The following is a 25,968-nucleotide window of genomic DNA, read 5'->3' as shown; positions in this document are numbered from 1 at the left end:
GAGAGAGAGAGAGAGAGAGAGAGAGAGAGAGAGAGAGAGAGAGAGAATTTACTTGGGTACAATTTGCTGAACAAGAACTACAGCCAATGTTAACAGATTATATGATTTACAAGACGACCTATGGTAGATAATTTGAGTACAAAAACATTTAGGACTAGATCCCAGGTTATCTTCACAATTAGTTCAGTATTCATTCTGTTTCTATCCTCCTTCTCCAGTTTTTCATTTAAAGTGACTAGCACTCAAAGAGAAATACTATTACAGATATAAATAGTGCATAGCAAACATATACTACTCTGGTGACTAAAAGCAACTCTTTTAACTTGTTTCTTCATTTAATTTAATTAATTTATTAAATAAGTTAATAAATTAATATCTTAATTTATATCTTAGTGCTAGGGTTTGATGATCCATCCTTTTTTAACTGTAATGTGGGCAATCAATCAATGAACAAGCATTTATTTAGTGCCAGGCACTATTCTGGGTGCTGGGGATACAATCACTAAAATGAAGGAATTTGCACTGTGCTGCACCCTGCCAAGCTGCAGTCTTGGATCACTCCTACCTATAGGCCTGCTGCTAAACAAAGGTGAAGAAAAGCATACAATCATTCTGATTGAGTCCACTACAAATTTCTGCTGTACAGCCTCATTTGGCTTCTCTCACTGTTGCAAGGCAATCCTATTATACCACTCTTATCAATTCACTGTGCCACTCTTCACAATGGCTCTTCTAAAGCTTTTTATCCCTCCTCAAACTTCCCAAGGCTTCCCTTCCCTCTGCTCTCTCAGGTGAAAACCTTGCCTCATATTTTACAGAAAAAATTAAGACCATTTGCTGTGAACTTTCTTCTTTTACATCTCATACCACTTTTTTCCCTCCTGATTTCAGGGAACTGCACCTTTTCACTCTCCTCCACCCAACTTGGAAGGTCCTTAATCTTTCCTCCAATTAGAAATTAGATTACCTAATGTATCCTTGCTAATTGTTTCCTTTTAATTGACTGATCTTATCTGATTGTTTTTGATGCTTAAAAGTTTCTCTCTCCCCATATTCAGGGTCAAGTGCCAAAGATGAGTTCCAGATTTGTTGGGTGATTGCCATGCATTGCCTAATATATCAATATGCTTTGAAGTTTCCTCAATTTTTCACCTGCCACATAGGACACCAGTCTTTCCAGGTTTTCCTCCTAACCACTACTTCTCAGTATCTTCTGCTGGATTCTCCTCCAGATCATGCCCTTTAACATAGGTGCCCCTGAAGATACTATCCTGAGTCCTCTTCTCTTCTCTCTCTATAATATTTCACTTGGTGATCTCATCAGTTCCCATAGATTTAATGATCATCTATATGTTGATGATTCTCAAATCTATCTTTTATGCCCCAATCTCTCTTCTGACCTCCAATCTCATATCTCCAAATGCTTTTCAGACACCTCAAACTAGATGCCCAGGAGATATTTTAAACTCAACATGTCTAAAACTAAAATCATTATTTCTCGCCTAAACCCTATACCCTTCCTACCTTCTCTATTATTGTAGAAGACAACAGCATTCTCACAGTCCCTCAAGGTTGCAGCCAAGGGTCATTCTGGATTCCTCACTATCTTTCACCTCCCATATCCAATCTATTGCCAAGGTCTATCAATTTCACCTTTACAACATCTCTGAAATAGGCCCTCTCTCTCCTCTGACCTTGCCACCTCTCAGATACAAGCCCTCCTTACCTCACATTGTCCACCTCAAGTCTTTCTCCATTTTAATTCATCTTCCATTCAGTCACTAAAGAGATTTTCTGAAAATGTAGGGTGACCATGTCACCCCACTACTTGATACTCAAAAAACTCCATTGTTTCTCCATTACCTCCAGGATCAAATATTATATCCTCTGTTTGACATTCAAAACCCTTCATGACCTAACTCTCCTATCTTTCTTGTCTTCTTATATCTACCTCCTCTCCTTTGATCTAAGCAATGACCTCCTGGCTGTTCCTTGAATAGGTTACTACATCTCTTGGCTCCAGTTATATTTCTCTGGCTGTCCACCATGCTTGGAATGCTCTGCTCTTCAACTCCACCTTCTGGCTTTCCTGGCTTCCTATAAGTACCATGAAAATCCCAACTTTTAGAGGAAGCCTTTCCTGAACCCTCCTAATTCTGATGCTTTCCCTTTTAAAATTATCTCCTATTTATCCTGTATATAGCTTGTTTGTACATACTTGTTTGCTTGTTTAGATTGTGAGCTCCTTGAGGGCAGGGACTGTCTTATGCCTCTTTTTGTATCCCCAGTGTCTATAACATAGTGTCTGGTACTTAGTAGGTGCTTAATAAATATTTATTGACTGACATGTTATATGGGTATAGAACATGTACATATACAGACTATATACTATACGAGCTAATATTTTGGCGGAACAAAGGGGGATGTAAAAGCATCTAGGGGAAGAGGGGATCAAGAAAGCTTCATGGACAAGGATATGCTTGAGCCAAATTTTTGAAAGAACCTAGGAATTCCAAGGACATAAGAAGGAAATGAGGGACAGCTAGTATAAAGCCACAGAGATGAGAGATGTATCATTTTGAGCAAAAGAAAGACATCAAAAGGTAAAAGTAGACAAATTGGAATTCACTAACTGACTTTCAGAAGACAATTCCTCTTAATCCATGTAATATGTGACTCTGGGCTGGGATCGGGGACATGAAAGAAACTTTATAATTCCATTCCAGAAATACCAAGTTGTACTAAGCAGGCAAGGAAGAACTTTGAGTATCAAATGTCCAAGGAAGGAAGTCTGACATAGTAAGTGAGTGTGTATGTGTGTGTGTATGTATGTGTGTGTGTGTGTATAGAAAGGGGGGGGGGAAAGAAAGTAAGTGTAGAGTCAAGACATCTAGATCCAATTCCTAGCTGTGCCACATGGTAACTATATATTAATTGTGTAGTAATTATATGATCTTATGTAAGTCACAACCTCTGTGAGGCTGTTTCGCAAAATGAGAGGACTAAAGTACATTTCCTTGATGGTCCCTTTTAGCTCTGATAGTTTATAATTTTATGTAAAATTGACACTGCTACAACAATTGTGACGCATGTGGCAAATCACTGTTATCTTCCTAAATTCAGATCTTTCTGCTTAGTCTTCCTCAGCTGTTAATTCCATTAATCTCTCATACCATCAACACACAGTCCATCTGCAGAGTTACTGTCAAATGTGGAAAAGCACACTGTATCCTAGATTTCACTTCAGTTTGAGGCAGTTAGGTGTTGCAATAGATAGAATGCTGTACTTGGGAGTCAGGAAGACCTGAGTTTGAATTCTGCCTTAGTCACTTTCTATTTTTGTGAATTTGGCAACTCACTTAATCTCTCCCTCAGCTTCTTCACCTGTAAAATGGGGATTAAAACAGCATCTATTTTATGGGGTTGTTGTGAAGATCCAATTAGATAACATGTACAAAGTGTTTTGCAAACATTAAAGTGCTACATAAATGATAGCTTAAAAAACAGATTTTATTGGAGCTCTTTTCTGAACATGACATTTGGGTGATTACCCAAGTGGAAGAGGGAGAATTTCAGTCTCCTACTAAGCTAAATGGAAACCATGACTAAATAAGCTAATTTTATCAGATTGTGTGCAAAAGACAATTGTGATAAATTGGTATCCATAGTAACTGGAGCTGCTCAAAGGCTAATAAAGTGATGCATAACAGATTAGATTTACCAATGAAGTATACAACATGCCCATTACACACACACATATACCATTTAATGGAACTCTGATAAACTCTTACTGAGGGCAACAATAATGGTTTAGGGACCATTTCATTATTCTCTCTTTTTTTATTTAGTATTTTATTTTCCCACAGTTACATCTAAAAACAATTTTTAACATTGCCTTTTAAAACTTTGAGTTCCAAAGTCTCTCCCTTCTTCCTTCCCTCCACCCTCCATTGAGAAGACAAGCAATTTGATATAGGTTACACATGTGTAGTCATGTAAAACATATCCATAATAGTAATGTTGTAAAAGAAAACAGACCAAAAAAAATCAAGAAAAATAAAGTAAAAAAAAGGTATGCTTCAATCTGTATTCAGACACCACCAGTTATTTCTCTGAAAATGGATAGTATTTTTTTATGGTAAGTCCTTCAGAATTGTCTTGGATTGTTGTATTACTGAGAATAGTTTCATAACTGATCATCTTACAATATTGTACATAGTACATTTCACTTTGCATCAGTCCATGCAAGTCTTTCCAAGTTTTTCCGAGAGGATCTTGTTCATAATTTCTTATAGTACGACAGTATTTTATCATAATCAAATATCACAACTTGTTCAGCCATTCCTCAATTGATGATTATCCCAACAATTTCTAATTCTTTGCCCCCAGAAAAGAGCTGCTATATTTAAATTTTTTTTTTTTTTTTAGCAATCGGGGTTAAGTAACTTGCTTAAGGTTACACGGCCAGTTATTTCTGGGTGTGGCGCTGAGTATCTGAGCCCAGATTTGATCCAGGTCATCCTGACACTGGAGCCGGTGCTCTTACTCGCTGAGCCACCTGGCCACCCCCCAATTTTTTTTTTTAAGCAATCGGGGTTAAGTAACTTGCTCAAGGTTACACGGCCAGATGTTTCTGAGTGAGTGCTAAGTGTCTGAGCCCGGGATTCGATCCCCAGGTCATCCCGACACTGGAGCCGGTGCTCTTACTTGCTGTGCTACCTGGCCGCTCTGCTGCTATATTTTTGTACATGTACATGTGTGGTGTTGCTAGTATTGGTATTGCTAGGTCAAAGGATATGCATGATTTTGTAGTCCTTTGGGCATAGTTCCTAATTGCTTTACAGAATAGTTGAATCAGTTCACACCTCTACCAATAGTGCATTAATGTCTAATTTTCCCCACATCTCCAACATTTGCCATTTACCTCTTCTGCCCTGTGTAATGGCAAGTAAAGTAGTACTTTGCTGCTTGTTTCAACTATTCAAATGCCTATCAAAACAAGGATGGAAACAGTATACGTTGTGTTGCCCTTAATAGGCCTAAAGGAGTTTGGAGACCTTCCTGCTCTTAAAAGGCCTAAGGGAATTTGAAGACCTTCCCTCCCTTTAATAGGCCTAATGTCATCACATGGGGCCCATGGTTGGAAGAGCTTGCTGAAAGAGTAGAACAGGAAGGGTGGAATAGGAAGGGGCAGAGCAGAGAAACACTTGAGCAGAGCTGGGACCATGCAGAATTGATAGGGACAATATTTGTGACATCAGCACTCTGTTCTGTCTGTTCTGATGTTACTTTGTCAGAAGCACTCTGTTGATTTGTATTACTTTGTCAGACAGAAAGCACCCTGTCTGTTGTTTTTAGATAGAAGTCCTGGAAGAAAACTTTACTGTTATTACAGCAGTCCTGGGACTTTACTGTTGATTTGTGTTTTATTTGTCAGACAGAAGCCTTGTCTGTTGATGTGTTACTTTGTCAGACAAAGTGACTTGAGATGATAGTACCAACAATGTGTGTAAATATTGTTGTAGCTTTGTTAAACTTAATGTGTGTAAATATTGTTTTAGCTCTGTTAAGTTTTGTCTTCCTAGAAACAGAAACTGTGGAAGAGCTTGCAATGGAGCAGTCCCTGTAAGCTGAGATAGAGACTCAGAATGGAAAGCTACCTACCTGTGAATCCAGGCAAGAGTTGGGTGAATCCAGTTAAGAGCTGGGAGTGGTCAGCATGTGGAAGAGGAGCTGAGAGGTTTGGAAGCCAGCCTTGAGTCAAGATGAAAGAGGACTTTGCTTGGATACTCAATATTGATTGATGATACTGTAACTTACTGTGACATAGGTGGATAGTGTTTGTACTCTCTGCTACCCCTTAAGGATGATTAGCTTAAAGATGATTGGAAGCCAATCTGGAGTCAAGATGAAAGAGGACTTTACTTGGATATTGTATATCGATTGAGGAAATGGTGACTTACTGAATGATATGTTTTAAGACTATGTGGGGGAGGCTAGGTGGCACAGTGAGTAAGAGAGCTGGCCCCAGAGCTGGGAGGACCCAGGATTGGTTCCGGCCTCAGATACTTAATACCCACACACACAAAAACTGGCTGTGTAGCCTTAGGCAAGTTACTTAACCCCAATTGCTTAAAAAAAAAAAGACTATGTGACCACCTTAGTAATAAATTGTTATGTTATATTGTTCTGAATGTTGTGCCTTAATTTCTTAAATGTTTTGCTTTAGTTTATTGCTGAATAGAGAGTTCACTATACTATGCAATTTGATCCTTAAAGTTATTCACAGTAGCAGTCCTCCAGAGAGCTACACATGGTTGACTTTATGCCCTACTAGTCAATCTAATAGGTATGTGATAGTTTTTCAGAATTGTTTCAATTTGCATTTCTCCAATCAATAGTTAGAATATTTTTTCATATAGATTTAGATAGCTTTGACTGATTCACATGAAAACTGATCATATCTTTTGATCATTTATCAATTGGGGAATGTCTCTTATTTTTATAAATTTGACTCAGTTCTCTATATATGTGAGAAATGAGGCCTTTATCAGAGAAACTTGCTTCAAAATTTCTTTCACAGTTACTTTTGCTAACTCTCTTTCCTTCCATGCTATACTTTCACCCCCACTTATAATATTTTCTCTTCCTTTTACCATATCCCTCCTCAAAAGTGTTTAGCTTTTGACTTCCCTCTTCCCCAATCTGCCCTCCATTTTATCACCCCCCCTACCTTCTCTTATCCCCTTCCCCTCCTTCTTTCCTGTATGGTAAAATAGATTTCTATGCCAAATTGTATGTGTAGTCAATTTGAGTCAATTTGATGAGTCAATTCTGATAAGAATAAAGTTCACTCCCTCCTTCTCACCTCCCCCCTCTTCTCCTCCACTGTAAAAGCTATAATTTACCCCATTTTACCTTTCCCTTTGTTTTTCTCCCAGTAAATTCCTCTCTCATTCCTTATTTTTTAGATATCATCCCTTCATATTCAACTCACTTCTGTGCCCTCTGTCTATATATACTCCTTCTAACTACCCTAATAATGAGAAAAGTCTTGAGTTATAAATATCCTCTTCCCATGTAGGAATGTAAACAGTTTAAACTTATTAAGTCCCTTTCTTGTTTACCCTTTTATAGTTCTCTTGAGTCTTGTGTTTGAAAGTAAAAATTTCTATAGAGGTCTGGTCTTTTTATCAAGAATGCTTGAAAGTCCTCTATTTCATTAAATAGCCATTTTTTTTCCTCCTGGAGGAGTATACTCAGTTTTGCTGGGCAGGTGATTCTTGGTTGTAATCCTAGCTTCTTTGCCCTTTGGGATATCATATTCAAAGACCTCTGATACTTTAATGTAGAAGCTACATGTAGATAATGCCTAGGCTCTTTTTTTGATCATGGCTTTCAGATAGTCCAATAATTTTTAAATGTTCTCTCCTGGATTTATTTCCCAGGTCAATTGTTTTTCCAATGAGATATTTCACATTGTCTTCTATTTTTTCATTGTTTTGGCTTTGTTTGATTGTTTCTTGATTTCTCATAAAGTCATTAGCTTCCATTTGCTACATTCTAATTTTTTTTTTAAGCAATTGGGGTTAAGTAACTTGCTCAAGGTTACACGGCCAGTTATTTTTGGGTGTGGTGCTAAGTATCTGAGCCCAGATTCGATCTCCAGGTCATCCCGACACTGGGGCTGGTGCTCTTACTTGCTGTGCTACCTGGCTGCCCCTACATTCTAATTTTTAAGGAATTATTTTCTTCATTGAGCTTTTGGACTTCCTTTTCCATTTGGCTAATTCTGCATTCTTCTCCTCATTGGCTTTTTGGACCTTTGGACCTCTTTTGCCATTTGGCCTAGACTATTTTTTAAGGTGTTATTTTCTTCAGTATGTTTTTATGCCTCCTTTACCAAGCTCTTGACCCATTTTGCACAATTTTCTTGCATTACTCTCATTTCTCTTCCCATTGTTTCCTCTACCTCTCTTACCTGATTTTGACAATCCTTTTTGAGCTCTTCTGTGGCCTGAGATCAATCCATATTTTTCTTGGAGGCTTTGGGTATAGGAGCTTGGACTTTGTTGTCTTCTTCTGAGTGTGTATTATGATCTTCCTGGTCACCATAATAACTTTCTTTAGTCAGAGGTGTTTTTTTTTCTGTTGTTTGCTCATTTTCCCAGCCTACTACTTGACTTTTAACTCTTTGTTAAAGTAGGGCTCTCTTTCTGTGGTGGAGGGTACACTCTCTCAAGCTTCAAGGATTTTGTGCAGCTGTTTTCAGAGATACTTCTAGGGACCTGTAAGCTTTTAGTTCTTCCAAGGTGGTATGATCCAAGGAGAGATGTTTACTACTCTCCCAGTCTGTGAGTGATCACAAGCACTCTTTTCTGCTCTGGAATTGTAAGGAGGGTCCCCCCTCCCTTGTGGCTGCACACTCTGCTATGCCAGTACTCCTTCCTGCCCCAGGACTGCCACCTAGAACTGCACTGAATATGGGCAAAGCAATAGAGTCCTACCTCAGTGCTAGCAAAAAGATCCCAGTAATCTCAATTCTGACCAGTTGTTTGACCCCCCCTTATCATTTGTGGGCTGAGAGTTCCAGAAACATCCACTGTCACTGCTTCTATTAATTCAATCATTCCTAAGGCCTACTCCTGTTCTTCTGGGGCTGGAGCTGTGCTGGTGTGGCCTGTGCTCATTCTCACCCATATGCAACAGAACTTTCCTGCTGACCTTCTAAGTTGTCTTTGGCATCTGTGAGCTGGAAACTGCTACTGCTGCTAGTGATTTAGTCACCCTGAGGCCTGCTCTGGGTTTGCTGGGGTCTGGCCTGTGCTGGAGTCACTTGTGCTGGACTATGCTCTTCTCTCACCTGGGTGCAATAGACATTTCTTGTCAATCTTCTAAGTTGTCTTGGGATGGAAATTTGTTTCACTCAGTCTTTTTGTGGCTTCTGCTGTTCTGGAATTTGTATAGAGTCATTTTAAAAAAGATATTTTGAGGGGTTTGGGGGAGAGCTCAGGCAAGTCCCTGCCTTTAATCCATTCCCTTGAATCCACTTCCCCAATTATATTTTTTCTTAACCTGAGATTTGTTTCTTCTAGAAAGTCCATGTAATCTAGCTTCATTAAGGGCTAATATTTTTAATTTTTTAATTATTTTTATCTTTGCAGTGTTAACTTTACTTATTTGGATTAAAAACACTTGCATATCTAGGAATACCAAAATCATACTTATCCATCAACATTCCATTCAAATGCCACTTCTTCAGTGAAGCTTTCTCTGATCCTACTCCACTCCTGCCATTAAGAAATGCTGGCATAGGTGTGAGTCTGGGAGCAGTAGTCTCACATATAACTAAAACTTTCACAGCCTGACTAGCAACCTTGATATCCCCCAAAATGGCATCTACTGTTAAGGTTCAGCTGATTTTGAATCTCCTAAAGGAAGAACAGGTTTCACAGAACAAGATCACTGTTGTTGGGATTGGTGCAGTTGGCATGGCATGTGCCATCAGTATCTTAACAAAGGATATGGCTGATGAAATTGCCTTAGTTGATGTAATAGAAAACAAATTAAAGGGAGAGATGATGGATTTCCAACATGGCAGCTCTTTCCTCAAAATGCCAAAGATTATTTCTAAGCAAAGACTACAGTGTAACTGCAAACTCAAAACTGGTCATTGTTATGGCTGGGGCATGTCATCAGGAGGGAGAAAATTGTCTTAATTTAGTCCAGTGTAATGCGAATACCCTTAAATTCATCATTGCCAATATTGTTAAATAGAACCCTAAGTGCAAGATGCTTATTGCTCTTATTGCTTCCAATCCAGTAGATATTTTGACATATGTGGTCTGGAAGTTAAGTGGCTTTTCTAAAAACCGTGTTATTGGAAGTAGTTGCAATCTGGATTCTATCTGTTTCCATTACCTAATGGGGGAAAGACTTGGTGTCCATTCTTCAAGTTGTCATAGATGAGTCCTTCGGGAACATGGAGACTCCAGTGTTCCTGTGTGGAGTGGTGTGAATCTTGCCAGTGTGTCTTTGAAGAATCTTCATCCTCAAATAGAAACTGATGCTGATTCAGAGAATTGGAAAGATGCTCATAAACAGGTAGTTGAAAGTGCTTATGAGGTGATCAAGCTGAAGGGCTACACTTCCTGGGCCATTGGCTGTCTGTGGCAGATCTGGCAGAAAGCATTATGAAGAATCTTAGGAGAGTGCATCCAATTTCCACCATGATTAAAAGCCTATATGGCATTAATAAGGATGTCTTCCTTAGTGTCCCATGTATCTTGGGGGGCAGAATGGCATTTCAGATGTGGTGAAGGTAAACCTGAATCCAGAGGACAAGAGCCATTTAAAGAAGAGAACAGATATTCTTTGGCAAATCCAGAAGGAGCTGCAAATTTAAAACCTTTTAATGTGCTGCCATCAAGAGAACATGACAGTGGTTAAGGGGTTATGTATGATGCACTTTTCAAATAGGTCAAATCCTCCCTCTGATTGGTGATCAAACACCAGAAATGTAAAACCTGTGAACACACTCTAGTCTCTTCCTAAAGTTAGAAATGGAGAATAGTACAGTGTGACTGTTTGTTAAATTCTATTGTTGTTTACATATGATGCTGGATATGACTTGTATAGTCTCAGTAGTTGGTTCCAAGCAGAGCCAGTGCCTCACAGGTATATAAACTACCTGCCTTGTATGTAGATGCTACAGGTTCCCATAGGTCCAGAAGACAACACTCCTGGTTACAAAATACCATACAGTAGTAATTCTTTATTGATGCATTGATTACCTTTGTGTTCCCTTCCATTAGGGTTCTATAGCATGGCCCCATGTATCACATTTTCAGAGGACCTGATTTTGTATATATATATACAGACACAAATTGACAACTACTGATCTATATATAAGAGTGTGATCACAAGCACTCTTTTCTGCTCTGGAACTGTAAGGAGGGTCCATATATATATAATATATATATATATATATGTATGTATATATAGATCAATAGTTGTAAGTTTCCATATTATATAAAAAGATCTGTATATGTACAACAATGCAACCAATTCCTCAAGTATCATACTAACCCTAAATACTTAATAAACAACAAATAACTGATTAAAAAAAATAGAAAAAAAAGAAATGCTGGCATACTCTTCAGATTTCCTAGAGCATTTTATGTGTAAAACTCCTATATGATTATCATGTTATAATTTGCATTAGAGTTATTGTTTTTATATATTCTCCCTTTTCCCCCCACTGGACTACAACCTCCATTAGGGCAAGTTGAAATCTTTTTTTTTTTTTTTTGGATCTTTGATGAGTATCTAACAGACTGCTTGACTCATGGTAAGCACTTAATAAAAATCTGTTAAACTGAATTAAGTTGAAACATAGTAAAGACTTTGACACAGTACATAGAGAGCTGGCCTTGGAGCCAGGAAGACTTGGATTTAAACTCTGCCTTTGACAAATACAGTCCATATGACCTTGGACAAATGAGAAATTAAACTTCTCTGTGCTCTACACATCTCTCTAAGACTATAAATTGCAGAGAAGTTGCTGACATAAATTGGCAGGGGGAGTTTCTTCAACTAAGAGTTATCTATACCATTGGTTCATTCCCTATCTCTATCCCTATTCCCATTCCTTTCCCCAATGTTTCTTCAAGCTTAATTACACCATGGTACCAATGTTTGTTGGAGAGTGGCACAGGACCAGCTTACTCCCTGACAGGAAAGAAGTCTCAATCAAGCCCCATCTTTCCCAAGCTTAAGATAAATCAGGGCCTTACAAATTCAACAACTTGAAAGAGGGTGAATGAAAAGATGTAAAATTAACTTTGAATTTTAATAAGCAGAACTAATATTACAATCAACCCATTACAGAATGTTTGAAAAGTATTCAGGTTAGGAGAATTTTGCTTTGAAATGATTGTGATGGAAAAAACAAAGTAGCTATTTCTCTTTTGGGCAGTTCAAATGAAATCTAGTGGTTTTATGTTTGTGCATGTATAGCCTATATCAGATTGCTATTATGGGGGTGGGGAGGGAAGGAGGGAGAAAAAAATTTGGAACTTAAAATCTTATAAAAGTGAAGGTTGATCCTACCATATTCTTTTTATGATAAAAATATTGTATTTGTATTGATACCTAAAATGGAAAGAGCCAAAACAGAGAAAGAAAATTTTAGACCAATTTCCCTAATGAATATAGATGCAAAAATTTTAAATAAAATATTAGCAAAAAGATTACAGCAACATATCATAAGAATAATAAACTTTGATCAGGTAGGATTTATACCAGGAATGTAGGAATATAGGGCTGGTTCAATATGAGGAAAACTATCAATATAATTGATCACATCAACAACAAAACTAACAAAAACCATATGATTACCTCAATAGAAGCAGAAAAAGCTTTTGACAAAATACAATACTCATTTCTATTGAAAACACTGGAGAGCTTAGGAATAAATGGAGCCTTCCTTAAAATGATAAGTAACATCTACCTAAAATGATCAGCAAGCATAATATGTAATGGGGATAAGCTAGATGTATTTCCAATAAAATTAGGAGGGAAACAAGGATGTTCATTATCACCACTGTGATGAAATGCTAACTTTAGCAATAAGAGAAAAATAAAGAAATTGAAGGAATTAGAATAGGTGAAGAAGAAACTAAGTTATTACTCTTTGCAGATGATATGATGATATACTTAGAGAATCCTAGAGAATCAAATGAAAAACTGCTTGAAATAACAAACAACTTCAGCAAAATTGCAGGGTATAAAATAAACTCACATAAATCATCTGCATTTCTATGTATTACTAACAAAGTCCAATAGCAAGAGATAAAAGGAGAAATCCATTTAAAGTTACTCTAGATATTATAAAATATTTGGGAGTCTACCCACCAAAGCAAATGCAGGGATTATATGAACACAATTATAAAACACTTTTCACACAAATAAAGTCAGATCTAAATAATTGGGAAATCATCACTTGCTTGTGGTTAGGATGAGCTAATATAATAAAAATGACATTTCTACCTTAATTAATTTACTTTTTCAGTGCCATACCAATCAAACTACCAAAAAATTATTTTTTAGAGCTACAAAACATAATATCTAAATTCATCTAGAAGGACAAAAGGTCCAGAATATCAAGAGAATTAATAAAAAGAAATTCTAAGGAAGGTGGCTTAAGTCATATCAAATCTTAAATTGTATTATAAAGTAGCAATCATCAAAACCACTTGTTACTTGGTAAGAAATAGAGGTGTAGACCAGTGGAATAGGTTAGGTACACAAGACACAGTAGTCAATGATTATAGCAATCTACTATTTGATGAACCCAAAGACTCTGGCATCTGGGATAAAAAGCTCATTGTCTGACAAAAACTGCTGGGAAAACTGGAAAATAGTATGGCAGAAACTGGGCATACACCAACATTTGACACCATATACCAGAATAAAGTCCAAATGGGTACATGATCTAGGTAGAAAGGCTGATACTATAAAAAAATTAGGGGAACAAGAAATAGATTTTTGGAGAATGGAGAAATTTATGACCAAATAAGAGATAGAGAACATTATGAAATGAAATGCAAAATGGATAATTTTGACTACATTAAATTGAGAAGTTTTTGCACAAACAAAACCAATGCAACCAAGATTAGGAAGGAAGCAGAAAACTGGAAAAGAATTTTTACTAGTGTCTCTGATAAAGACCTCATTTCTAAAATAGGTAGAGAACTGAGCCAAATTTACAAGAATGCGAGTCATTACCCAATTGATAAACGGTCAAAGGATATGAACAGGCAGTTTTCAGAGGAAGAAATTAAACTCTAAATCATTATTGATTAGAAATATGCAAATCAAAATAACTCTGAGGTACCACATCACACCTTATTTTTTGTTTGCAAAGTTTGGCTAACATGGCAAAATAAGAAAGTGATAAATATTGGAGATGATGTGGGAGTGTTGGAACACTAATTTATTGGTGGACATTTGAGTTGATCCAACCACTTTGGAGAGCAATTTGGAACTACGCCCAAAGAGCTATAAAACTGTGCATACCATTTCACTCAGCAATACCACTCCTAAGATTGTATCCCAAAGAGATCATAAAAATGGGGAAAGGACCCACATGTATAAAAATATTTCTAGCAGCTCTCTTTGTGGTGGCCAAGAACTGGAAATTGAGGTGAGGTCCATCAATTGGGGAATGGCTAAACAAGTTGTGGTATATCAATATAATATAGCACTATCATGCTATTAAAAATGGTGAGCATATGGAATTCAGAGAAACCTGGAAAGACTTATATGAACAGATGTTGAGAGAGGGAAGCAGAACCAGGAGAACACTGTACACAGTAACAGCCACAGTGTACAAGGACTGATTTTGATAGACTTAGCCCTTCTCAGCAATGCAAGGACCTAAAACAATTCCAAAGGACACATGATGGAAAAAGCCAGCCACATCCAGAGAAAGAACCATGGAATTGGAATGCAGAGTGAAGCAGACTATTTTTTTTTGTTTTGTTTTATTATTTTTTTTCTTTCTCATGGCTTTCCTCATTTGTTATAATTCTTCTATGCAATATAACTAATGTGTTTAATAAGAACATATGTGTAGAGCCAATATCAGATTACAAACCATCTTGGAGAGGGAGGGGAAATGAAGGGGAGAAAATTGAAAGCTTATGGGAGTGAATGTTTAAAACTAAAAATAAATAATAAAATTGAGATAAAAAAGTGAATGTTGCTATCTTTACATGTAATTGGAAAAAATAAAATGCTATTAAGTGGAAAAAAATTTTTAAACGGTTCATTTCTGCTAGATCAAGTTCCATGTAACATGCCATAGGATGTGGGCATATTTCCTCACATAGTACATAATATGTAACAGATAATTGTATTCCATGCTAAATACTCCATTCTAACCAAAGGTCTTCTCCATGTTATGAAAACAAGTTATCTCTGAATTATTTTCCAATTGGGATACTACAATGAGGGCAAAACCTCTTCCAAGTTCCAGAATGTCTGTCTCCATGACCAGTATCTTTTAGATAACTAAAGGCCCCCAGTGATCTCTCAGTGAATTTCAGGATGAGAAAGCTAGAGAGCTCAAGGATGTGTTTACAAATTCACTCTGATAATGGCATTTGCATTTGACTATGAGAAGACCTGAATTCTCAAGAAAGATTTTCCCAGAAGTGACTAGAAAAAGGAACTATATATATTCTTATATGTGTTTTTTCCCTCCCAAGTCCTGTGATTTTATCAGCACAGGGAACTCATGGAGTCATTCGACCAAAGATTTAGGATAACAAAGAGGTTGTGATCCTGTGTGCCTAGAGTTCAGTAGAGAAACTAGAGTTGGAAAAATAGACTTGGGATCATCTGTATAGAGATGGTAATTGTACCTAAGAGAGACAATGAAGTCACCTAGAATAAAAAGATTCCAAAATATAGAGATCAAGCAGAGGAGATCACAATAATGTGGGAACTGTATGAGGTCCATATCATTCCTCATTATATTGTCAGCTATTATGTCCTAAAGACACATTGAAAGAGTCTACAGAAAAAAATGAGCCTACATTCCAGTACTTCTATTCATTTACAAAGATAGTTATTTTGTCTATCTGTGCAAGTGCCCACAGGATACTAAATATACAAGACATCAATGTAGTCCAGGGCCTTTTCTATATGGATACCATTTGAAAATGGTAATGTGTCATAAAGAAGAAGATAAACAGTAACTCACATTTATAGAGTACCTTAAAGTAAAGAGCTTTATAAACATAATTTCATTTTATTTTCTCAACAACTTTGTGAGATAGACTGTAATTATCCCCATTTTACAGATCAGTAAACTGAAGCTAGAGGTTCAGGTAAGTAGAGGGGTTTTACATTCAGTCCTCTGATTTCAAATCCAACTTTTCTTACTGCAACATGTTGTAATGAATGTCCTCCTGGAAAATCCTTCACTGTACCCCACTCAACTACCATCCTTTATTTCTACTCCCCTTCATAGTCAAACTCCTAGAAGTTACTCACTACCTCCATTTTCTTACCTTCCACTCACTTCTCAGTTCCTGAAATTTGACTTCCACACCCACTACTCCACTGAAACTACTGTCTTTAAGGTTACCAGTGATCTTTTTATTGCTAAACCCCATGTTTTTGCCAGACCATGAAGTTATCCAAAAAGGACAACATTTCCTCTCTGAAAAATCTGCCGCTACTCACTTTGGTGCACTAAGCCTAGCATCCTAAGCCCAAATGCCTCAGGAATCTAGTTGAGGGAAACCGTCCTTGTGGATAACCAACAACAATCTCTGACCATCTGCACCAATAGGCATGTAAGTTTAAAAGCCATAAGAATAGCAGTGCTCCTTCTGTGCCTCTCTAACATTCCACTAGCCCTGCTTACATCCTGGCCTCAATGGCCATTATCCAGGGAAATATTCCTCGTGGAATTTTACCCTGGACATTTCTCTATAGGTGCTACAGCCCCCATCTTTTGAGAAGTCACAACTATTGAAGACCCAGAAAAGAAAGGTCTTTCTGTCAAGGTCTTTCGCACTATTAACATCAAACATTCAGAAACAGATATGGTTTTGTTAATGAAAATACCATTAAAGAAGATTCATTACCATCTGTTTTGCCATTGTATCTAAAGGACCACTGATGTCTTTCCATTAAACCATATGTGTGTTTATATTTTTTTCTCCCTTTTTTATAATGGGAGCTCTGGAGAGTAAGGACTATTTTGTTTTCCTATTTGTAGCTTTCTCCTTTAGCATACTGTTTTTTATGTAGTGAGTACATAAACATTTTCATTCATTCATTCCAGTCACCCATGTCACAACCTAGGAGTCATCTTTGTCTCTTCACTTTACATTCACACCAGAGCTGATATGTTGCTAAGCTTTTAAAATTCCATTTTCTCATTATCTCTTGAATCTATTCCCTCCTTTATACTACAACCACTGAGGTCACACCCCCATCCTCTTTTGCCTAGACAACTATAATAGGCTGATTATTGGTCTCCTTGCATTCTCCATACATCTATCAAATTTATATCCCTAACACAAAGGCCTTAGCATATGTCTATCCTGCTTAAAAAACTACATTAGCTACCCAATGCATGTAGGATAAAATATAATCTTCTTCCTTTGCATGTAAAGCCTTTCACAATCTGGATACAGACTATATATATATCCAGTATATCTATATATTCTGGCTGATAGTACATTTCTACCTCTTTGTTGTAAATTAAGCTGTAACCTACTTATTGTTCCATGTACTAAATATTCCATCTCTCATTTTCCTTAATTAGAACTCCTAGTTCTGGGGTGGAGCCAAGATGGCGGAGTAGAAGCACAACCTTCCCGCGGCTCTGGCTTCCACCTTCCCCAATCCATGTAAAAAGGGGACTCTAAACAAACTTTGGAGCTGCAGAACCCACAAAATGACACAGAGAAGCTAACCTCCCACTGAGGACAGCCCGTCAGGCTGGCAGGAATCCAGCACAGTGCTCTGGGAGCTGAGCCCAGCCCCAGGGTGGGCCTGACCAGCCTCCGGCCAGAGGTACTCCAGATCAGCAGCAGCTGTGGCAGTTTCCAGATTTATCAACACATAGATGCAAAGGACAAAGTGAGAGGTCAGTGCAGTCTGGATTTTGGGACCAGTAAGTGGGAGTGTGTGGCTTTTACCCCTGGGGCGAGAAGCCACTGAGATGCCAGCACAGCCAGCCAGTGCATGTAGCAGCTTCAGCTCCTGGCCTACAGAGTGTAGGGGGACCAAGCACCAGTCTCAGGGGTAATTGCTCTTGCTTTAACCTGCTTGGATCTGGATTGCAGTCTAGGGTGGAGGTCCTGGGGTGTGTGTCCAGCTTGCCAGAGCGCATGGAGAACTCAGAGAGGGCACCCATCTAATACCTCCGGAAGCTGAGAAAACCCCAGTGTTTGGGACAAAAGCTCCCCTGTCTGGTGGCAGAGTCCTACTGTGGCAAAAAGCCCAAAAGTCAAGTAATTGAGTGGCAAAATGAGCAGGAAAAGGAAGCAAAGCAGACAGAAGATTCCAACATTAGACTCCTATTTTGGGGACAAAAAGGAGCAAAGCATGGAACAGGAGGAACACAGTGAAGTCAGAACTCCTGCACCAAAAGCTTCAAAGGAAAATACAAGCTGGTTACAGGCCATAGAAGACCTTAAGAAGCAGAAAAGAGAAGTGGAGGAAAAATTGGGAAGAGAAATGAGAACAATGCAAGAAAATTATGAAATGAGAGTCAACAGCCTGACTGAGGAAAATAATACCTTAAAAAACAGACTGACTCAAATGGCAAAGGAGGCTCAAAAAGGTAATGAGGAGAAGAATGCCTTAAAAAGTAGAATTTTCCAGATGGAAAAAGAATCTCAAAAGCTCAATGAAGAAAATCATTGCTTCAGAATTATATTGGAGCAAATGGAAGCTAATGACTTTATGAGAAATCAAGATGCTGTTAAACAGATCCAAACAAATGAAAGAATAGAAGGCAATGTGAAATATCTCATGGGAAAAACCACTGACCTGGAAAATAGATCCAGGACAGATAATTTAAAAATTATTGGACTACCTGAAAGCCATGACTAAAGTAAGAACCTAGAAATCATCCTCCAGGAAGTTCTCAAAGAAAACTGCCCTGATGTTTTAGAACCAGAGGGCAAAATAGAGGTTGAAAGAATCCACCGATCACCTCCTGAAAAAGATCCCAAAAGAAAACTCCTAGGAATATTATAGTCAGGTTCTGGAATTCCCAGATTAAGGAGAGAATATTACAAGCAGCCAGGAAGAAACAATTTGAATATTGTGGAAACACAATCAGGATAACCCAGGATCTGTCAGCTTCTACACTGAGGCATTGAAGAGCTTGGAATATGATATTCCAGAGGGCAAAGTAGCTGGGATTAAAACCAAGAGTCACCTACACAGCAAAACTGAGTATCATGTTTCAGGGGAAAATATGGTCATTCAGTGGAATAGAGGACTTTCAAGCATTCTTGCTGAAAAAACCAGAGTTGAATAGAAAATTTGACATTCAGATACAAGAAGCAAGAGAAGCATGAGAAGGTAAACAGGGAAAAGAAATCATAAGGAACTTATCAAAGTTGAACTATTAACATTCCTACATGGAAAAACAATAATTGTCACTTATGAAACTTTTCTCAGTAGTTGAAGGGATTGGAAATATATATATATATATATATATATATATGAGAGTATATGGGCATATGAATACATATATGAATGTGTGTATATATGTTTACAGGTATACATAGAGGGCACAGGACCAATTTAACAGGAAGGGATGATACTTAAAAGGTGAAATTAAGAGGTGAGAGGAATATAATGAGAGGAGATGGGGAGAGACAGATTGGGGTAAACTATCTCATACAGAAGAGGCAAGGGAAAATGGTTACAATGGAGGGGAAGAATAGGAAGGCAAAAGGGAATGGGTCAACCTTATTCCCATTGAATCTGGCTTGAGGAGGGAGTGAAATACACACTAAATAGGGTATCTCACCCTCCAGGAGAATAGGGGGGGAAGGGGATGAGAAGGGGGATGATGGAAGGGAGGACAGGTTTTGGGGGAGGGAATTTGGAAGCACCCACTTTTGAAAAGGGATGGGATCAAAGTAGAGAATTGAACAAGTGTGAGGTGGGATAGGAGGGAGGGAAATATAGTCAGTCTTTTACAATATATCTACTATGTTATTGTTTTTCATTAGCCACACATGTATAACCTATACTGAACTGCTTATATTCCCAGTAAGGGTGGGTGACAAGGAAGGAAGGGAATGAATATGGAATTGAAAGTTTTAAAATCAAATATTCAAATATATATATATATATATATATATATATATATATATATACTATTATTAATACCATCTTACATGTAATTGGGAAATAAGATATACAGGCACTGAGGCATAGAGATCCATTGGAAAAGTTGAAAGGGGTATGGGAGAAAATATGGGAGAGAGCCGATTGGAGGAGGGGATATCCTGTGGGACTGCTATTTTGAGGCAGTGGGTAGGGGAAAAATGGGGAGAAAATTTGTCACTCAAAATCTGGCGGAAACGAATGATGTAAATCAGAAGTTAATAAAGCATTAAAAAAAAAAGAACTCCTAGTTCTTCTCAAGATTTAACCAAAGCTATGCTTACTTTAAGTTAAGCCTAGTCTAGTTAAGGCAACAAGCATTGGAGTGTGTATGGGGGACTGACAGGTTGAAATAAAAAGTACATAAGGAGTCCACGGGGAATACAGTCAGATGTCATGGTAGGTAATAATATCTAGAAGGAAAAAAAGGTGTTATTCATATTTCACAGAGTAACAGTGAGTTGGAGTTTGCCAGGTCCAAATCCTGTGTTTCTCCTCACTTTTCCACTGAGCCTAAGAATAAGCTGGGATCTAGATGCAGGCTAATATCACTGCTTCCCCACTCTAAAATTGTAGCTGGACAGACCATAAAAGTAAGATGACTAGCATAAGCATAGCATAGCAAGCAAGAAGAAATCTTTGGATGTGCTAAATTATTCCTTGACAGAAGCACATGCAGAAGTAGGGTAATACCCTTTTACAAACAAAGCAAGGCAGGGAGATGGAACTTAGAAGAGGGATATTGTTACTACTTTAAGGAAATCCATTATCTAAGGTGTAGCAAGTTGGGGGAATGGCCCTGAGGACTTTACCTCCCATTCATCCATTCTGAGGCTGCCATCAAATAAAAATAGAGAGCTGCTATAGCACAGGCTGACACAAAAAAGTATCTCTTATGGCACTAAAGACATTTAGTGACAAGTTTTGCCTTGGGGTTAATTGTAGTGAGTAGGCAAAAGTATAAGGCTTCCTTATCTTCTCAAGCCATAATGATCAATAGTAGTAAAGCATTTAGAGAAAAATCTTCATTTTTAAAATGTGATACTAACCTTGATGCCACCCCAGGTTTGGTGGGAGAGGAAATCCACAGGACTAAGGACACCGGACTGTGCTGGGTACCGAAGAAGGAAGTCCAATTCAACAGCACTGATTTCCTGGTTCATTAAAAGAATCTACAAAATTGAATGAGTGTATTCATGTAACATCTAATACTGTTATCTATATCTCCTCAGAGATATCATATGCCTAGGGGGTCTGTTAATATTCAAGGTTATACTTCTTAGAATCAGTCCTATTCCCATCACTTGAGTCCTTCTATCAAATTCTGTTCTTAAGGAGGGCTGAAATAAGGTTAGCTTCATGTACACTGTATTATATTTTTTTTGGATCTCTCCATTATGCCTTTCTTCCCTAGGAAACTCATCATTGGGAATGCTCATTATGCCGCAAAAAGGAATTTACCACATACTGTTAGTGCCTTCTGCCCCTCTGATTGGACCCTTTAGCTGGAGGGCAGGACCATAGGCTTAAGGGCCTCTATTTAAAGAGTTTTCTCCACATTTCCTACTAGCTACACTGCTTTTTAGAGTTCTATCATGCCCTTGCATCAGATACCTTCTCTTCCTTCCACAACTACTCCTATTTCAGCTTTTTTATGAGTTATTTCCCCCATTAGATAGTGATTTCCTTGAGGGCAGAGACTATCTTTGTTTTTATTTGTATTTGTGTCCCCAGCACTTAGCACAGTGCCTGGCACATTAATTAAGTGCCTATGATATGTTGAAAATTACAGTGGTACTAGGGGAAAATAGAAAAGAATTTGAAGATTTTTTTTTTTGTCCTCAAAGCCAACAAATATTATTAAGTACTTACCATGTGCAAGGCACTGTGCTAAATCCTGGGACACAAAGAAAGGCAAGTATAGCCTCTACCCTCAAAGAGCTGACATTCTATGTAAGAATTTATGATTTGATACAGAGATGAATTACACATATTATACAAAATATCCATATAAATACATGGAAAATGAAATGAATATATGCATAAGCATTGAAGATTAAAGGAATGATGAGAATTTGGGAGAGGAAGAGAAGGGAAGTCATTAATCTGGAGAAATTTTTTGGTAGAACTTAGTTTTGAGTTAGGTCTTGAAGGAAAGGGTGACCTTAGATAAATCACAATTTCTTTGGGTCTCTGTTTCTTCATCTGTGAAACATGAAGGTTGTACTCTTAAGTTCCTTCCAGTTCATATCTATGATCACTTCATCATCTAAGTAATGGACATTAAGGACAGAAAGAAGAGGAAGGACATTTCAGAAAGGGGGTGAAAAATGTATGCACAGATGGAGAAAGGAATTAACAAAACACTATAGGACATGTCAAACACATTTGGAAGTGTGGGAGAAATTTCTCTATCTGTTTGAATTTAGTTCTGTGAGCTTAAGTTTCTCAATGAAGTCCTCTTTTGAAGCCTCATCATGACATAGAGGTTACTCTGTATTCTCAAAGATTGTGTCAGTAGAGGCAAGATCTTGAAATGTTCCCCCAAGGTGGCAAGGTGTGAAGTATCAGTCAAATGATGGGCTAGGTTTCTATAATCCTAAAATCAGCCCAAGTTTGAAGAGGATCATTACCAGGTTGACAAGAGGGTGATGAATTTTTTGGCCTAGGTAAATCTTTTAGACTGTTTACTAATTAAGCCATAGAAGAAATGTGTTTTGGAAGGTGAAAGGAAGAGTCACACCAACAAAATCACATATCCTGGAGGGATGGAAATTTAGTTTGAATTATCCTTAGATTATTTATGTTTTATCAGTTGTTCATGGTGTGGGAACTTCCTCCATGAATATAGAACACAACTTCAAACTTTCTCATCCTGTGCAATTATTGTGCATACTGACAGTTTCAACATTGTGATTATTATTATTATTTTGTTATCCTTCCTCTCTTAAAATAGTCCCTGCAATTGGTTTTGCTAAATCTGCTTTGGTTCAACCCTGTTTTCTTATGAGGCTATTTTCCCCCATCATCAGCACTTTCCTTCTTTTTTGTTACCCTATATCTAGTTTTGGAGGTTTTCTCAACTTACTGATTTTTTTCTCATTTTAAAAAATTTAGTTATGTAATCTTCTCCCTATCTTCCCTTCTTTCCTTCTTTCTCATTTAAGTAATAAGTTCAAAATCCTCCTTCCTTTCTCTCTGCAAGTCTCTTTTATTTGTTTGGATTTTATTTTTCTGTGCCTTTCTCTTAAGAATTTCTTTATCTTGTTCTTATCACTAATTCTCTTACCTTTTTATTTTGAGTATTCATTCTTTGATTCATAGTCAATGTATTTACTCCTTTAAAAAAATCTCTTTGTGCTCCTCATGTAATTAAAACCTCTGAAGTACTAAGTTTGAGTTTTCTCTTCTATTTCTTTTTTTTTTTTAAAGCAATCCGGGTTAAGTAACTTGCTCAAGGTTACATGGCCAGTTATTTCTGGGTGTGGTACTAAGTATCTGAGCCCGGATTTGATCCCCAGGTCATCTTGACACTGGAACTGGTGCTCTTACTAGCTGAGCCACCTGGCCACCCCTTCTCTCTTCTATTTCATTGCTTTTGTGGATCTGAGGAAAAAATATTTCACCTTGGCAGTAATCATTGTGTCTTAAATAGTGTGGTCCAATTCTACACTCTGCTTTCCCCATGATCATTCTAAAAAAAAAAAATGGTTATTGACTGACTGACTTCCCAATCTTGTTTCTGCAACCATGTTTTACCACCCTTCCATGTGTCAGTTGACCCTATGGGGTTTTACATCTATGAATTGTAGGTAGTATTCTCATTGGAAAGGCTGGGAGAATGATTATTTGCATGAGTTGAGGTAGTGATGGGGTATAGGCTTTCAGAAATCCCTTGAACTCTGATTGAATCTTCCCACTTGATGAGGCATTTGCCTGAGGCCATAAGCCTTTCATTATAGCTAGGCCCAAATCTTTGTTACTCTTAACTTAGCCTAGCCCGCCACTGTTCAGTTATTTCCCACCTTTGATCCTATCAAAATATCTATACCCAAAACTGTTACCCTTAAACTAGCCTAGCCCTCCATTGTCTGTCATTTCCAGGTAGCCTTCAGCTATTTCCCACCCTTAATCTCATTACTGGAGTCTGACCTCAGTCCCCTCAAGATCCTCAGACTCCTCAAGACCTTCTAGGCCACACCTAAATCTTCACACAATTTTTCTGTATTTAAGATCCATCTTGCCTCTATGATGGAGCTGAGAATTATCTAGAGCAGACTCACTCTGTGTCAGATTGCTTTGGTTCACTTGTCAATACAAGCTTCAAGTACATGTACTTAGGCTCCTTAAGAGTCTACCCATTAAGGCAAATCTTTAATAAACTTTACTTTGGGTGAGAGAAGACTTGAGTCAAATTCATTTGGCAGGACCTGCCATGTTGATATTTTGGGGTCTCAAGCATCCCTAAACTCTAAACCTCAACAGTAGGATTCTTCTGACTCAATTTCCCCAATGTTAATATCTCACCTGACTGACTTTAAGCCTGGCCCAATGCAATTGGCCAATACATAACTCTTGCCTGGAGTTCACATGAAGTTAGAGAAGCATTATTCCCTTACTGTATAGTTATGTCCCTATTCTTTTTTTGTAGCAAATTTCTAAAAACAAGTTTTATAATCACAATACTAAATCTGTGAAATAATAGATTGATACTGGAATATCTCTGAGTTACTATAATAAGATGAAAGTATAAGATTTGAGCTATTAGTTCTAGTTCCTTATCCTGTTCAGCCCCCACTCAAACTTGCAAGTAATTTAATCTAAAGTAGGGAAGCCGCTGTCTTTTATTCGAGGTTTGGTGGAGATAGAGTGGTCTGGTATTTTTTCCACAAACTTCTTCCTGTATTGGTACTGGTGAAGTTTAGGTTTAGGGGTGTTGGAGATTCCAAAATACCAACATGTCAGGTCCTGCCAAATGAATTCAACTCAAGCTTTCCTTCAGCCAAAGTAAAACAAAATCTATTAAAGATTTGTCATAATGGGTAGACTCTTAAGGAGCCTAAGGATTTGTGATGCTTGTGTTGACAAGCAGGCCAGAACAATCTAACTCAGACTTCTGTGTTAGATTGAATCTGAATGCCTTCAAGGAGGCAAGATGAATCTTATATACAGAAAGATTGTGGGAGGGATCTAGGAGTGGTCTAGTAGTTTGGGAGGAGGGATTTGGGGAGGGTCTGGAGGAGGAGTGTAAGGAAGATCTTGATGGGACTGGGGTTAGACTCCATGAACCAAGAGAAATGGGATTTTGATGGGATCAAGGGTGGGCAGTAGCTGAAGGCTACCTGGAGATAATAGACAATGAAGGGTTAATCTAGGTTGAAGGTAACTGAGATTCACTCATATTGATAATGGAAGGCTTTTGGCCTCTAGGGAATGCCAGATCAAGTAGGAAGATTCAAAGAGAGTTCAGTAATGAAGAGAGTCCCCTGGATTGAAATTAATTCTATACCTTGAGAAAATAGGGTTTCAACAGAACATTGGTTCTGAACAACAGTAGGTGTAGCCTGGAATATAGTTGAAATGTAAAGGAAAGTTGAGTAGTCTGAAAGATTTAGAAGGAGAAATAAAGACTTAATCGAAAATATGGAAGGCAGATAAAAAGATTTGGGGACAAATGGGGGACATCTGGGCCCCTCCTGTACCTGGATAGTTGTTCTGGGTACTCTTGTGCCAGTGTGAGATGGTTTAAGCATGTTGAGAGGGTGTGAGGAAGTTTATTTTAAGAAGAAAGGTTGACAATGAAAATCATGTAGCTTGATTTGAAAATTAATAGACAAAGGTATAGAAAGCTAGGCGGAAGAAAAATGAAGGATGCCACATGTTTCAAACCCCTCTTGTTCAGTTATAAAGGGGGAGTCTGCACTCTTGTTAACACATCATGCTGTGTTTATATCAGTAATTCAAAGCAGGGTAAGATGTATGTTGTGAATGAGAAGGGGCCTCCCAAATCAGGAAATGCAAGGAGAAATGTTG

General features: G+C 37.9%; 1 protein-coding gene and 1 pseudogene across 1 annotated transcript in view; one reads left to right on the top strand and one right to left on the bottom strand.

The window, feature by feature from the left end:
* DNAH9 (dynein axonemal heavy chain 9) overlaps positions 1-25,968 on the bottom strand; it is a 531,344-nt gene that overhangs the window by 67,490 nt on the left and 437,886 nt on the right. Inside the window, exon 59 of the mRNA XM_069076799.1 lies at positions 20,985-21,107. Within this exon, the coding sequence (XP_068932900.1) occupies positions 20,985-21,107 (123 nt within the window). The remainder of the gene's footprint in view (positions 1-20,984; positions 21,108-25,968) is intronic.
* LOC138152339 (L-lactate dehydrogenase A chain pseudogene) lies at positions 9,393-10,656 on the top strand (annotated as a pseudogene).

Source organism: Petaurus breviceps, unplaced genomic scaffold (assembly GCF_028583685.1).
Source record: "Petaurus breviceps papuanus isolate PSGF00001 unplaced genomic scaffold, PetGlider_PUasm1.0 90925, whole genome shotgun sequence".
NCBI lineage: Eukaryota > Metazoa > Chordata > Mammalia > Diprotodontia > Petauridae > Petaurus > Petaurus breviceps.
The sequence above is the reverse complement of the archived record's forward strand: the minus strand, read 5'-3'. Positions and strand labels throughout refer to the sequence as shown.